General features: G+C 54.0%; 1 protein-coding gene across 2 annotated transcripts in view; it reads right to left on the bottom strand.

The window, feature by feature from the left end:
• The window catches only part of BRWD3 (bromodomain and WD repeat domain containing 3), a 55,513-nt gene that overhangs the window by 34,068 nt on the left and 6,015 nt on the right, over positions 1-15,430 (bottom strand). For both annotated transcript variants that reach the window (XM_069746129.1, XM_069746130.1), the window contains 10 exons: positions 12,473-12,623; positions 11,604-11,702; positions 11,097-11,257; positions 5,925-6,146; positions 5,653-5,753; positions 5,192-5,262; positions 4,515-4,615; positions 3,608-3,648; positions 355-459; positions 119-272 (listed from right to left, as the gene is read on the bottom strand). In XM_069746129.1, the coding sequence (XP_069602230.1) occupies positions 119-272; positions 355-459; positions 3,608-3,648; positions 4,515-4,615; positions 5,192-5,262; positions 5,653-5,753; positions 5,925-6,146; positions 11,097-11,257; positions 11,604-11,702; positions 12,473-12,623 (1,206 nt within the window). The remainder of the gene's footprint in view (positions 1-118; positions 273-354; positions 460-3,607; positions 3,649-4,514; positions 4,616-5,191; positions 5,263-5,652; positions 5,754-5,924; positions 6,147-11,096; positions 11,258-11,603; positions 11,703-12,472; positions 12,624-15,430) is intronic.

Genomic DNA, 15,430 nt, shown 5'->3' with positions numbered 1-15,430 from the left:
AGATCTATTGCCAAGTCATGGCTGGGGTAAGGAAGCACTCTGACCTATGGTGGTCTGACCTCTGGGACCCTCCATGATCCGTGCCCCTAACTTAAGTAATACTGTAGCATCTACTCACAGATAAGACGTGGAGGAGCTGTCCGCTGTGCGAATTCCACACTTTTAATAGTAAGTTGTTGACGGCGGTGATGACCGTGGTGTCGGAGCGGTCCCAGGCCACCATGGTGACTTTCAGCTTGGCCCCTTTATCCTCCGGGTTGGACACGTTGCTCCTGTGAAGGCAATGAGCAGACTGATGAGCTGCGGCCCCGGCATCGTCTGCGGTAACTGCTGGTGAGCAGCGGCGCCTCTTACCCGGCCATCCTGGTGTTCATGTCCAGCACAATCATCCTCCATTCCTGCTGCTGATATTGCCAGATCCGTGCGGTGCCATCTCTGCTGCCGCTGACGAAGCTCAAACTACGAGAGAAGGGAAAAGGCTAAAAACCTGGAAACTGGGAGGGACGTTCTCCCCCTCATCACAGAGGAGCGCCGCAGAGACAAGGCGCTGCAGAGACAAGGCGCTGCAGAGACAAGGCACTGCAAAGGGCGCTGCAGAGAGGAGAGGCTGCACAGGGCGCCACAGAGATGATGCGCTGCACAGGGCGCTGCAGAGAGGAGGTGCTGCACAGGGCGCCGCAGAGACGAGGTGCTGCACAGGGCGCTGCAGAGACAAGGCACTGCAAAGGGCGCTGCAGAGAGGTGGTGCTCCACAGGACACCGCAGAGAGGAGGCGCTGCACTGGGCGCCGCAGAGACGAGGTGCTGCACAGGGCGCTGCAGAGACAAGGCACTGCAAAGGGCGCCGCAGAGAGGAGGTGCTGCACAGGACGCTGCAGAGAGGAGGCGCTGCAGAAAGGAGGTGCTGCACAGGGCACCGCAGAGAGGAGGCGCTGCACAGGGCACCGCAGAGAGGAGGTGCTGCACAGGGCGCTGCAGAGAGAAGGCGCTGCATAGGGCGCCGCAGAGACGATGCGCTGCACAGGGCGCTGCAGAGAGGAGGCGCTGCACAGGACGCTGCAGAGAGGAAGTGCTGCACAGGGCACCGCAGAGACAAGGCGCTGCACAGGGCGCTGCAGAGAGGAGGCGCTGCACAGGGCGCTGCAGAGAGGAGGCGCTGCACAGGGCGCCGCAGAGAGGAGGTGCTGCACAGGGCGCTGCAGAGAGGAGGTGCTGCACAGGGCGCTGCAGAGAGGAGGCGCTGCAGAAAGGAGGTGCTGCACAGGGCACCGCAGAGAGGAGGCGCTGCACAGCGCACCGCAGAGAGGAGGTGCTGCACAGGGCGCTGCAGAGAGAAGGCGCTGCATAGGGCGCCGCAGAGACGATGCGCTGCACAGGGTGCTGCAGAGAGGAGGCGCTGCACAGGACGCTGCAGAGAGGAGGCCCTGCACAGGGAACCGCAGAGAGAAGGCGCTGCATAGGGCGCCGCAGAGAGGAGGCGCTGCACAGAATTTTTTATCTAACCATATTATATTCAGTATATAAAATAGGCAGGTCTGTGAGGGGTCAGTGACCTGTCAAACGATACAGATAACTAAGATAACTATGTAAGCAGAGCACCACATAAAGCCCCATCCACAGCCCTGCCCCGGGGCACGAGCATATCATTAACTGAAAATACAGATTACACAACAACCACAAGACAGATTTCATCACCAGGTATCAGTGTAATCAGTATAACGGCGCCGACCTGACGCTGTCTGTAGTTACGGAGCACAATCCTGATCACGCGGCACTTTAAAGAGACGGGCAGAGACTTTATATTATTTGTTATATATTTGGGATCTCAGATCTCGCAGACACTTTATATACAGTGAGGAAAATAAGTATTTGATACACGGCCAATTTTGCAAGTTTTCCCTCCTACAAAGAATGGAGAGGTCAGTAATTTTTATCGTAGCTACACTTCACCTGTGAGAGACAGAATCTAACAATAAAATCCAGAAAATCCCATTGTATGATTGTTACATAATTAAATTGCATGAAATAAGTATCTGATCACCAACCAGCAAGAATTCTGCTCTCTCAGACCTGTTAGTCTTTCTTTGGCCGGAGTCACGCTAGTGTACGGCATCTGATGCTAGAGAAAATTTCGGGAGAGGAGATCTCCATCTGTGCATGCCCCCCAGGCAGCCATTTTCCTGGAGTCCACCTCAATGTAAGCCATGGAAGTGTGGGGGCCCGCACCACCGAACACCCGCAGCGTTGCATCTCCGAACACCTCTTCCTCCCAGCCTGGGGTCCGCAGCATCGCCCCACTCCTGCCTCTACCAGCAACGACCCCGAGACCCCACTCTACCGCAGTCACCACCCCCAGTGGGCAATAAGACGCACAGATTATAAGAATTGCCACCATTTTATTAAACCTTTTTTTTCCCTATTTTTGTCCTCAAAATTTCGGGTGTGTCTTATAAACTGCAAAATACGGTAATTACGGTATGTAACAATCCTACAATGTGATTTTCTGGATTTTACCCTTAGATTCTGTCTCTCACAGGTGAAGTGCACCTACGATAGAAATGACAGAACTCTCCACTCTTTGTAGGTGGGAAATCTTGTAAAATCAGCAGTGAATCAAATACATATTTCCCCCACTGTATTTGGGACCTCCGATGTCGCAGACACTTTAGGCTATGTTCACACGTTCCTGATTTCCCTCTTATTTTTTCAGGACTAAAAACCGCAGCTCTTGGCAGAAAACGCAGGTCCTTTTTTTGGTGCTTTTTTGGTGCGTTTTTTGATGCAGTTTTCTATGCAGAGTCTGTGTGTTTTCTAGGAAGTTTTTTAGGGTTAAAATGGCTGAAAATACCCTAACCCTACCCCTAACCCTAACCCTATTCTAACCTTAGTGGAAAAAAAAAAAAAAAATTCTTAATTTTTTTTTATTGTCCCTACCTATGGGGGTGACAAAGGGGGGGGGGGGGGTCATTTACTATTTTTTTTTATTTTGATCACTGAGATATAACCTATCTCAGTGATCAAAATGCACTTTGGAACGAATCTGCCGGCCAGATTCAGCGGGCGCACTGCGCATGCGCCCGCCATATTGCAAGATGGCGGCACCCAGGGAGAAGACGGCCGGACGGACAACGGGAGGCCGGGTACGTATAAGGGGGGGGGGGAGATGAGGGCACGGGGGGGGAGGGGCGTCGGAGCACGGGGGGGGGGGGGGGGGGGGGTGGATCGGAGCATGGGGGGGGTGGGATTGGGGCACGGGGGGCAGCCACACTGCAGCGGTTCTGCACCACAAACCGCAGTAAAACCCGCAGATATATTTTTCATCTGCGGGTTTGACCTCACAATGGAGGTCAATGGGTGCAGAACCGCTGCAGTTCCGCAAAAAGAAGTGACATGGTACTTCTTTTTTACCGCGGCTATTCAGCGCGGCTTTTTTCGCGATTTTCCGCAATGTGGGCACAGCAGTTCCTGTTTTCCATAGGGTACATTGTAATGTACCCTGCATGGAAAACAGCTGCGGACCCGCAGCGGGAAAATCGCAGCGATTCCGCATGAAAAAAAGGATGGTGTGAACATGGCCTTACATATTCGGGATCTTCGTTGTCACTTACCGGTCTCCATTATTGCAGAACTGAACAGCGACCACCTTATCCTGAAACGCAAAGCAGAGCAGAGTCACGGCGAGGACACCGGGGTCAGGTAAACACCAAACTGGAAAATTATGTTATAAAGTAAGAGAGACATAAACTAAGAAATGCGACCATACTTATTGTAGCGCTGCGTCCCTCCATGCCTCCTTCCTCCCCGGCAGGGACACCGACTCACTCACCGCCGCGACCCCAGTCACACACTTCCTCCTTCTGCCTGTGCTCAGCTCACACATCTCCAGCACTGTGCTCAAGGCACGCATACTCCCTTCTTCTTAAAGGACACTTATTATTTAAGGCACCTCCACCTGATGGGAAGTGCCTGAGCAACATGTTCACTTTGTTAGTAACATACTTGCTAGTTCATCTTCCAGTACCTGCCTACACCTGCCATTCTATGTATCAGCCGTACACGCCTGCAGCTGCTGCTCCTGGGTTTCTGCTGTGCCTGCCTGTAACAGTTGAACATTCCCTTCTAGGCCGTTCCAGCTACCTGTCCCATTGGGGGGTCAGCTGCCATGCGTCCGAGGTCTGCCCTGGGGTAGCACCTGGTGTCCATCTGAAGCCAAGTTTAACCCCACCATCAGCAGCTCTAGCGAAGAGTCAAGTTAAGCCGCTCCAGGCTCTCGTTGGACCATGGCACAGCGGTTCCACCACCACACACGCTACAGTTATTACTCTTAAAAAATGGATAAGACAGCTCCGCCATGCTTTACACTGCACCTCTGCCTCATCACAAAGTACATGAAGAGATGATTACAGGAAGGACTTAAGATAAACTACAAGTATCCAAACCTCAAGGAACAGTAAGCAACAGGAACTTCCCAAACACGAAGGAGGGGAAGGAGCCGAGCAAACGCTCTGATCTTACCAGATGGGCCTCCAGCTCCGCAATCTTTTCCGGCTCATCAGACCCCAAGTAATAGACTCTGATAACGTGATCCGAGCTGCCAGTGACAATGAACATCCCACCTAGAGGGGGAGAAGATACGCTGAGCGAGCGACACACACAGGAGAGGACTACGAGAGAGCGACACAGACGAGAGAGGAAGACGAGAGATCGACACAGCAGAGGGTGATGAACGACACACACAGGAGAGGACAACGAGAGAGCGACACAGACGGGAGAGGAAGACGAGAGAGCGACACAGCAGAGGATGATGAACGACACACACAAGAGAGGACAACGAGAGAGAGACAGATGGGAGAGGATGATGAACGAGCGGCACAAATCAGAGGACGATGAGAGACACACAGGAGAGGACAACGAGAGAGCAACACAGACAGGAGAGGACGACCAGAGATCGACACAGCAGAGGATGATGAACGACACACACAAGAGAGGACAACGAGAGAGAGACAGATGGGAGAGGATGATGAACGACACACACAGGAGAGGACGATGAGAGAGCAATATACACAGCAGAGGACGATGAATGACACACACAGGAGAGGAAGACGAGAGCGATATACACAGCAGAGGACGACAAGCAAGCGGCACACGCGCACAGCAGAGGATGACGAGCAAGCGTATTACACGGCGAGTACCTGAGCTGAAGGAGGAGCAGGAGATCTGGACTCCCGGTCTGGAGCGCTCTGCAAATTTCAGGGGCCGATCGCTGTGGAGACAGAACAATACATTATATTCCGATCACGTTTACTCACAATGGATGGACGAGAGCGCAGATGGACTTAGTGTTTTCATTCCTTGAATGTCATCAATGAACAAGAATATTTTTGCTTCGCCTGAAGATTTAAAAAAACAAAACAAAAAAAAAAACCCTTCCTGACCCAATGCTTTCACAGCTGAGGGTAGGGGAGCAGGGCGCTCCTGAAGAAAATACACGAGACAACCCACCTAGTGTGCCCCCAACATGTTGCACAATGGTGAAGCTTTAGTCTCAGAAGCAGGACACCGGCCCTTTAAATCTGTGCATTGCACCGTGCAGGCGGCTGCTGCAGAGCATCGCTCATGTACAGCAGACGGTACGAATGAGGCTCCTTCTTACCTGAACGTCATGGAGTCCACGTTCCACTGCCAGAAGCAGATGGCGCCGTCCGCACCAGTGGATGTCAGGTATCGGGTTTTACCTTTTGTTGATGGACAAAACTGAATAATAATAAAAAAAAAAGTTAGATAATTTGTGTCGACGATATGAAGCTGTGTCAGAGGGGGCGCTGCAGCCGCCAGTAATCAGTGCGCCCCTACATGTGCTCAGTCCGGGGGTGCGGAGGCTGGATGGTTGTCGGGTTGGGGTCGATTCTGTGATCCATCTATTACCTGTATGGAGGTGATGAACGCCGTGTGACCCTGCAGCACAGCCACCGGGGCGCAGGTGCGCAGACACCAGACTCGCACCACCTTGTCACAGCTGCCGGCCGCGATCAGAGTGTTCTCATAGTTAACGGCCATGTCGGATATCTCGGCAGAGTGCCCGCGCAGCGTGGCCAGGAGCCTCCCGTCATCTGTGGCCCAGATCTTCACTAAACAGTCGTCGGAGCCCTGAAAAAAAGAAAACAGAGAAACCATCCAGGGGCCGCGGCAGAAACCATGCAGAGGCCGCGGCGCAGAGAAACCATCCAGAGGCCGTGGCGCAGAGAAACCATACAGAGGCCGCGGCGCAGAGAAACCATACAGAGGCCGCGGCGCAGAGAAACCATGCAGAGGCCGCGGCGCAGAGAAACCATGCAGAGGCCGCGGCGCAGAGAAACCATGCAGAGGCCGCGGCGCAGAGAAACCATGCAGAGGCCGCGGCGCAGAGAAACCATACAGAGGCCGCGGCGCAGAGAAACCATACAGAGGCCGCGGCGCAGAGAAACCATACAGAGGCCGCGGCGCAGAGAAACCATGCAGAGGCCGCGGCGTAGAGAAACCATGCAGAGGCCGCGGCGTAGAGAAACCATGCAGAGGCCGCGGCGCAGAGAAACCATACAGAGGCCGCGGCGCAGAGAATCCATGCAGAGGCCGCGGCGCAGAGAAACCATGCAGAGGCCGCGGCGCAGAGAAACCATACACTGTGTTCCAAATTATTATGCAAATTGGATTCAAGTGTCATAAAGATTTAATGGTTTTGTTTTTCAAATAAACTTGTGGATGTTATTGTGTCTCAGGGCTCAATGGATCACTGAAATCAATCTTAAACACATGTGATAATTAGTTTTCCAGGTGATTCTAATTAAAGGAAAACTACTTAAATATGATGTTCCACATTATTAAGCAGGCCACAGGTTTCAAGCAATATGAGAAATAAAAAGGATCTCTCTGCTGCTGAAAAGCGTTAAATAGTGCAATGCCTTGGACAAGGTCTGAAAACATTAGATATTTCAGTAAAACTTAAAGAGTGATTATCGTACTGTGAAGAGTTTTGTGACTGAAACAGAGCACAGACAGAGTTCATGCAGATAAAGGCATAATGAGGAAGGTTTCTGCCAGACAAATTCATGGGATTAAGAGAGCAGCTGCCTAAATACCATTACAAAGCAGCAAACAGTTATTTGAAGCTGCTGGTGCCTCTGGAGTCCCTCGAACCTCAAGGTGTAGGATCCTTCAAAGGCTTGCTGTGGTGCATAAACCTACTATTCGGCCACCACTAAACAGTGTTCACAAGCAGAAACGGTTGCATTGGGCCCAGACATACATGAAGACTAATTATCAAACAGTCTTGGTTACTGATGAGTGTCGAGCAACCCTGGATGGTCCAGATGGATGGAGTAGTGGATGGTTGGTGGATGGCCACCATGTCCCAACAAGGCTGCGACGTCAGCAAGGAGGTGGAGGAGTCATGATTTGGGCCAGAATCATGGGGAAACAGCTGGTAGGGCCCTTTAAGGTTCCTGAAGGTGTGAAAATGACCTCTGCAAAGTATATAGAGTTTCTGACCGACAACTTTCTTCCACATTATATAAAACAGAAACGTGCCTTCAGGAGCAAAATCATCTTCATGCTGACAATGCCCCATCTCATGCTGCAAAGAAGCCTCTGAGTCATTGGCTGCTATGGGCATAAAAGGAGATAAACTCATGGTGCGGCCGCCATCTTCCCCTGACCTTAACCCTATAGAGAACCTTTGGAGTATCATCCAGCACAAGATCTATGAGTGTGGGAGGCCGTTTACATCAAAACAGCGGCTCTGGGAGGCAAAGAAATACAAGCAGAAACTCTCCAAAAACTCACAAGTTCAATGGAGGCAAGAATTGTGAAGGTGACATCAAAGAAGGCTCCTATGTTACATGTAACTTGGCCTGTTAGGAGGTTTTGGAGTTAAATAGCTTTTTTGTTCAGTGAATGTGACCTCCTAATGCCGCAAATTCCACAAATGACCATTTTCAGTTCTTTAAAACAGATCAAGTGTATAGAAATTCTACTGTGCCTAATAATTTGGAGCAGTGCATTGTGGGGTTTTATTCATTTTGGAGATTATACCTCATTGGGAGGTTTCTTCAATAAAATGCGATGTATAATCTAACGGGTGATGACGTTTATTGGACTGACTCATTTGCACCGACCATTTAGGAAACTCCAAGAAAAATATCATTTGCATAATAATTTGGAACATTGTGTACAGAGGCCACGGCACAGAGAGGCGGCACAGAGAAACCATCCAGAGGCCGCGGCACATAGAAACCATCCAGAGGCCGCGGCGCAGAGAGGCGGCACATAGAAACCATCCAGAGGCCGCGGCGCAGAGAGGCGGCACATAGAAACCATCCAGAGGCCGCGGCGCAGAGAGGCAGCACATAGAAACCATCCAGAGGCCGCGGCACATAGAAACCATCCAGAGGCCGCGGCGCAGAGAGGCGGCACATAGAAACCATCCAGAGGCCGCGACACAGAGAGGCGGCACAGAGAAACCGTCCAGAGGCCGCGGCGCAGAGAGGCAGCACATAGAAACCATCCAGAGGCCACAACACAGAGAGGCGGCACAGAGAAACCGTCCAGAGGCCGCGGCGCAGAGAGGCGGCACATAGAAACCATCCAGAGGCCACAACACAGAGAGGCGGCACATAGAAACCGTCCAGAGGCCACAACACAGAGAGGCGGCACATAGAAACCGTCCAGAGGCCGCGGCGCAGAGAGGCGGCACATAGAAACCATCCAGAGGCCACGGCACAGAGAGGCGGGACAGAAAAACCATCCAGAGGCCACAACACAGAGAGGCAGCACATAGAAACCATCCAGAGGCCACAACACAGAGAGGCGGCACATAGAAACCGTCCAGAGGCCACGGCACAGAGAGGCGGGACAGAGAAACCATCCAGAGGCAGCGGCGCAGAGAGGCGGCACATAGAAACCATCCAGAGGCCACAACACAGAGAAGCGGCACATAGAAACCATCCAGAGGCCACAACACAGAGAGGCGGCACATAGAAACCGTCCAGAAGCCACAACACAGAGAGGCGGCACATAGAAACCGTCCAGAAGCCACAACACAGAGAGGCGGCACATAGAAACCGTCCAGAAGCCACAACACAGAGAGGCGGCACATAGAAACCGTCCAGAAGCCACAACACAGAGAGGCGGCACATAGAAACCGTCCAGAGGCCACAACACAGAGAGGCGGCACATAGAAACCGTCCAGAGGCCGCGGCGCAGAGAGGCGGCACATAGAAACCATCCAGAGGCCACAACACAGAGAGGCGGCACATAGAAACCGTCCAGAGGCCACAACACAGAGAGGCGGCACATAGAAACCGTCCAGAGGCCGCGGCGCAGAGAGGCGGCACATAGAAACCATCCAGAGGCCACGGCACAGAGAGGCGGGACAGAAAAACCATCCAGAGGCCACAACACAGAGAGGCAGCACATAGAAACCATCCAGAGGCCACAACACAGAGAGGCGGCACATAGAAACCGTCCAGAGGCCACGGCACAGAGAGGCGGGACAGAGAAACCATCCAGAGGCAGCGGCGCAGAGAGGCGGCACATAGAAACCATCCAGAGGCCACAACACAGAGAAGCGGCACATAGAAACCATCCAGAGGCCACAACACAGAGAGGCGGCACATAGAAACCGTCCAGAGGCCACAACACAGAGAGGCGGCACATAGAAACCGTCCAGAGGCCACAACACAGAGAGGCGGCACATAGAAACCGTCCAGAGGCCGCGGCGCAGAGAGGCGGCACATAGAAACCATCCAGAGGCCACGGCACAGAGAGGCGGGACAGAAAAACCATCCAGAGGCCACAACACAGAGAGGCAGCACATAGAAACCATCCAGAGGCCACAACACAGAGAGGCGGCACATAGAAACCGTCCAGAGGCCACGGCACAGAGAGGCGGGACAGAGAAACCATCCAGAGGCAGCGGCGCAGAGAGGCGGCACATAGAAACCATCCAGAGGCCACAACACAGAGAAGCGGCACATAGAAACCGTCCAGAGGCCACAACACAGAGAGGCGGCACATAGAAACCGTCCAGAGGCCACAACACAGAGAGGCGGCACATAGAAACCGTCCAGAGGCCACGGCACAGAGAGGCAGCACATAGAAACCATCCAGAGGCCACAACACAGAGAGGCGGCACATAGAAACCGTCCAGAGGCCACGGCACAGAGAAACCATCCAGAGGCCGCGGCGCCGAGGCGGCACAGAGAAACAATGCAGAGGCCACAGCGCAGAGAAACCATCCAGAGGCTGCGGCGCAGAGAAACCATCCAGAGACCGCAGCGCAGAGAGGCGGCACTGAGAGACCATCCAAAGGCCACGGCGCAGAGAGGCGGCACTGAGAGACCATCCAGAGGCCGCGGTGCAGAGAGGCGGCACATAGAAACCATCCAGAGGCCACGGCACAGAGAAACCATCCAGAGGCCGCGGCGCAGAGAGGCGGCACAAAGAAACCATCCATAGGCCACGACACAGAGAAACCATCCAGAGGCCACGGCACAGAGAAACCATCCACAGGCCGTGGCGCAGACAGGCGGCACAGAGAAACCATCCATAGGCCGTAGCGCAGAGAGGCGGCACAGAGAAACCATCCAGAGGCCGTGACACAGAGAGGCGGCACAGAGAAACCATCCAAAGGCCGTGACACAGAGAGGCGGCACAGAGAAACCATCCAGAGGCCACGGCGCAGAGAAGCGGCACATAGAAACCATCCAGAGGCCGCGGCACAGAGAGGCGGCACATAGAAACCATCCAGAGGCCACGGCGCAGAGAAGCGGCACATAGAAACCATCCAGAGGCTGCGGCACAGAGAGGCGGCACATAGAAACCATCCAGAGGCCACAACACAGAGAGGCGGCACATAGAAACCGTCCAGAGGCCACAACACAGAGAGGCGGCACATAGAAACCATCCAGAGGCCGCGGCACAGAGGCCGCACAGAGAAACAATGCAGAGGCCACAGCGCAGAGAAACCATCCAGAGGCCGCGGCGCAAAGAGGCGGCACAGAGAAACCATGCAGAGGCCGCGGGGCAGAGAAAAGGCACAGATAGGCGGCGCAGAAAACTCACAGTAAATATTCGCCTCCCGCTGCGATCGAACGCCACGCAGTACACGGACGACAGGTGCCCCAGGATCCTCTTGTGCATCTTCATGTGCTGATAAGAGGCGCACGGGAAGATGTACTGGAAGCGGCTGCAGCCAGTCAGCGCCCGCGAAGAGGCCACTCTTACTGTACATTAAAGAGGAAAAAAAACAGGAAAAATTTCACACATCCATCAACCAATCAGATCACTGGATGCCATGTGACGTTTGCTGTCAGTGAATAGCAAGCACAGGACAGATTTACTATTAAAAATGAGCCAGGAATCTGCAGAACAGCGTAAAGTCAGTGTGTCCATAGTAAACAGGACAGGATCATCAGGCCCACTGCTGCATATGATTCTCCTGCTCTTATACTTGTCACAGATGAGCATTCGTTACTATTGAATCTCCTTGTGCCTCCATTCACGGACAGCAAGCAGAAGACCTGCATTCCTCATCACACGTTCACATCCATTACTGGACCCGGGACTTACCGACACTGAGCGGCCGACCGTAGATTACGGGGAGTTCTGGCGGCCGCCCCCGATGCAGAGCCGCGTATCCTGATGGTTTCCATGAGGAATTTCTAAATTCTGCAGGAAAGTAACAGATTGACCTCAGTAATCATCTGACCTTGAAATCTGTCACTGCCCCGTCCCAGGTCTCCATCACTGCAACCCCATCCCAGGCCCCAGCCTCCATCACTGCCACCCCCCGTCCCAGGCCCCCCATCACTGCCACCCCACGTCCCCCGTCACTGCCACCCCATCCCAGGCTCCGGCCTCCATCACTGCCACCCCCCGTCCCAACCTTTGTCACTGCCTATTTCCCACATCCGTGAGTCCGGCTAGTACTTATGCGCTACCTGGGGTTGGTTTCTGACCCGATATAGGCTTGGTAACAGACTGGGATTATATCTAATGAGGAACTGGTGGCAGCAAAATGTTCTATATATATTCCCAGCCTGGAACTGGTAATGTGTGTACCGTCCTCACTGCTAAGTGCCCCGATAACCAGTATGTGACAGGGCAGCCTCTCCAGCGAATACTTATCCTAGGTGCAGTTTCCTGACTGACCCGAGGGTAAGGGGGGGTGCCAGAGAGCTATGAGTGTGTAAGCTCCGTCACAGAATAGTGTATCCCCCGGCTCCCCTCTCGTGTTTTCCTTACACTGATGCCAGCCTCCATTAATGCCACCTGTCCCCGACCTCCGTTATTGCCCCCTGTCCTTTACCCTGGCCTCTGTCACTGCCCCCCCTCCGTCCCTGACCCCAGCTTCCGTCACTGCCTCCTCTCCCTGACCCCAGCTTCTGTCATTACCTCCTCTCCCTGACCCCAGCTTCCATCCCGGCCTCCCACTTTACCTTTGGCCCTTCGTAGGAGCGACTGCTTCCCCACCCCCAGGAGGCTGCACACCCCGGGGACGCTCTGGGGGATCTCCTGGTCGAGGATCGGTCCTATGCGCTCACAGATCTGCAGCAGGTAGTTCGGAGTAATATGAGAGTTGGAGGCCACCTGGAAGGAAAGAGAGCGAAGTCAGAGACACGGAGCCGATGCGAATCTACGCCGAGCCGAAGACCATTGCAGCAGTGACGTAAAGCGAGACCCCAAGGTGCACATGAGAACAGATCATGGAGGAAACTAATCACTATAGCTCGCCTGTGAGGCTACGGTCAGAAATAATGCAAACGGAGGACGGGTCATGTGACTGCAGAACATCAAAGGGAAAGACTGTGGCCCTAACCTGCCAGGGCCACACGACATCACAAGATGGAGGCTGCAGAGCTCCGCTGTCCTCGGCCCCCGTTATCACAGGATGGAGGCTGCAAAGCTCCAATGTACTCGGCCCCCGTTATCACAAGATGGAGGCAGCAGAGCTCCACTGTCCTCGGCCCGTTATCACAGGATGGAGGCTGCAGAGCTCCACTGACCTCGGCCCCCGTTATCACAGGATGGAGGCAGCAGAGCTCCACCGACCTCGGCCTCCATTATCACAGGATGGAGGCAGCAGAGCTCCACTGTCCTCGGCCCCCTGTTATCACAAGATGAAGGCTGCAGAGCTCCAATGTACTCGGCCCCCGTTATCACAGGATGGAGGCTGCAGAGCTCCAATGTACTCGGCCCCCGTTATCACAGGATGGAGGCTGCAGAGCTCCACTGTCCTCGGCCCCCTGTTATCACAAGATGGAGGCTGCAGATCTCCACTGTCCTCAACTCCGTTATCACAGGATGGAGGCTGCAGAGCTCCAATGTACTCGGCCCCCTGTTATCACAGGATGGAGGCTGCAGAGCTCCAATGTCCTCGGCCCCCTGTTATCACAGGATGGAGGCTGCAGAGCTCCGCTGTCCTCGGCCTCCATTATCACAGGATGAAGGCTGCAGAGCTCCGCTGTCCTCGGCCCCCTGTTATCACAGGATAGAGGCGGCAGAGCTCCACTGTCCTCGGCCCCCGTTATCACAGGATGGAGGCTGCAGAGCTCCACTGTCCTCGGCCCCTGTAATCTCAGGATAGAGGCGGCAGATCTCCACTGTCCTCGGCCCCGTTATCACAGGATGGAGGCTACAGAGCTCCGCTGTCCTCGGCCCCCGTTATCACAGGATGGAGCCTGCATAGCTCCGCTGTCCTCGGTCCCTGTTATCACAGGATGAAGGCTGCAGAGCTCCACTGTCCTCGGCCCCCGTTATCACAGGATGAAGGCTGCAGAGCTCCGCTGTCTTCGGCCCCCGTTATCACAGGATGGAGGCTGCAGAGCTCCACTGTCCTCGGCCCCCGTTATCACAGGATAGAGGCTGCAGAGCTCCACTGCCCTCGGCCCCATTATCACAGGATGAAGGCTGCAGAGCTCCGCTGTCCTCGGCCCCGTTATCACAGGATGAAGGCTGCAGAGCTCCACTGTCCTCGGCCCCCGTTATCACAGGATGGAGGCTACATAGCTCCACTGTCCTCGGCCCCATTATCACAGGATGAAGGCTGCAGAGCTCCGCTGTCCTCGGCCCCCGTTATCACAGGATGGAGGCTACATAGCTCCACTGTCCTCGGCCCGTTATCACAGGATGGAGGCTGCAGAGCTCTGCTGACCTCGGCCCCCGTTATCACAGGATGGAGGCTGCAGAGCTCCGCTGACCTCGGCCCCTGTTATCACAGGATGGAGGCTACATAGCTCCACTGTCCTCGGCCCGTTATCACAGGATGGAGGCTGCAGAGCTCTGCTGTCCTCGGCCCCCGTTATCACAGGATGGAGGCTGCAGAGCTCCGCTGACCTCGGCCCCTGTTATCACAGGATGGAGGCTACATAGCTCCACTGTCCTCGGCCCGTTATCACAGGATGGAGGCTGCAGAGCTCTGCTGACCTCGGCCCCCGTTATCACAGGATGGAGGCTTCAGAGCTCCGCTGACCTCGGCCCCTGTTATCACAGGATGGAGGCTGCAGAGCTCCGCTGTCCTCGGCCCCTGCTGTTATAAGGATCAGACGTCACCATCAATAGTAATCCATGAATGGTGAGGCCCCTGCACATCCTTTCTGCAGCACGGTGGCTCAGGGGTTAGTACTGCATTGTATAAAGGGCAGCATGGAGGCTCAGTGATCAGCACTGTGATATTTATAGAGCTGCTTGGTGGCTCAGTGGTCAGCATTGTACTATTTATAGAGCCGCTTGGTGGCTCAGTGATCAGCATTGTGCTATTTATAGAGCCGCTTGGTGGCTCAGTGATCAGCATTGTACTATTTATAGAGCTGCTTGGTGGCTCAGTGGTCAGCATTGTACTATTTATAGAGCCGCTTGGTGGCTCAGTGATCAGCATTGTACTATTTATAGAGCTGCTTGGTGGCTCAGTGATCAGCATTGTACTATGTATAGAGCCGCTTGGTGGCTCAGTGATCAGCATTGTGCTATTTATAGAGCTGCTTGGTTGCTCAGTGATCAGCATTGTACTATTTATAGAGCCGCTTGGTGGCTCAGTGGTCAGCACTGTACTATTTATAGAGCCGCTTGGTGGCTCAGTGATCAGCATTGTACTATTTATAGAGCCGCTTGGTGGCTCAGTGATCAGCATTGTACTATTTATAGAGCCTCTTGGTGACTCAGTGATCAGCATTGTACTATTTATAGAGCCGCTTGGTGGCTCAGTGGTCAGCATTGTACTATTTATAGAGCCGCTTGGTGACTCAGTGATCAGCATTGTACTATTTACAGGGCCGCTTGGTGGCTCAGTGGTCAGCATTGTACTATTTATAGAGCCGCTTGGTGGCTCAGTGATCAGCATTGTACTATTTATAGAGCCGCTTGGTGACTCAGTGATCAGCATTGTACTATTTACAGGG

The sequence above is a fragment of the Ranitomeya imitator genome, chromosome 2, assembly GCF_032444005.1.
Source record: "Ranitomeya imitator isolate aRanImi1 chromosome 2, aRanImi1.pri, whole genome shotgun sequence".
In the NCBI taxonomy this organism is placed as follows: Eukaryota; Metazoa; Chordata; class Amphibia; order Anura; family Dendrobatidae; genus Ranitomeya; species Ranitomeya imitator.
The sequence above is the reverse complement of the archived record's forward strand: the minus strand, read 5'-3'. Positions and strand labels throughout refer to the sequence as shown.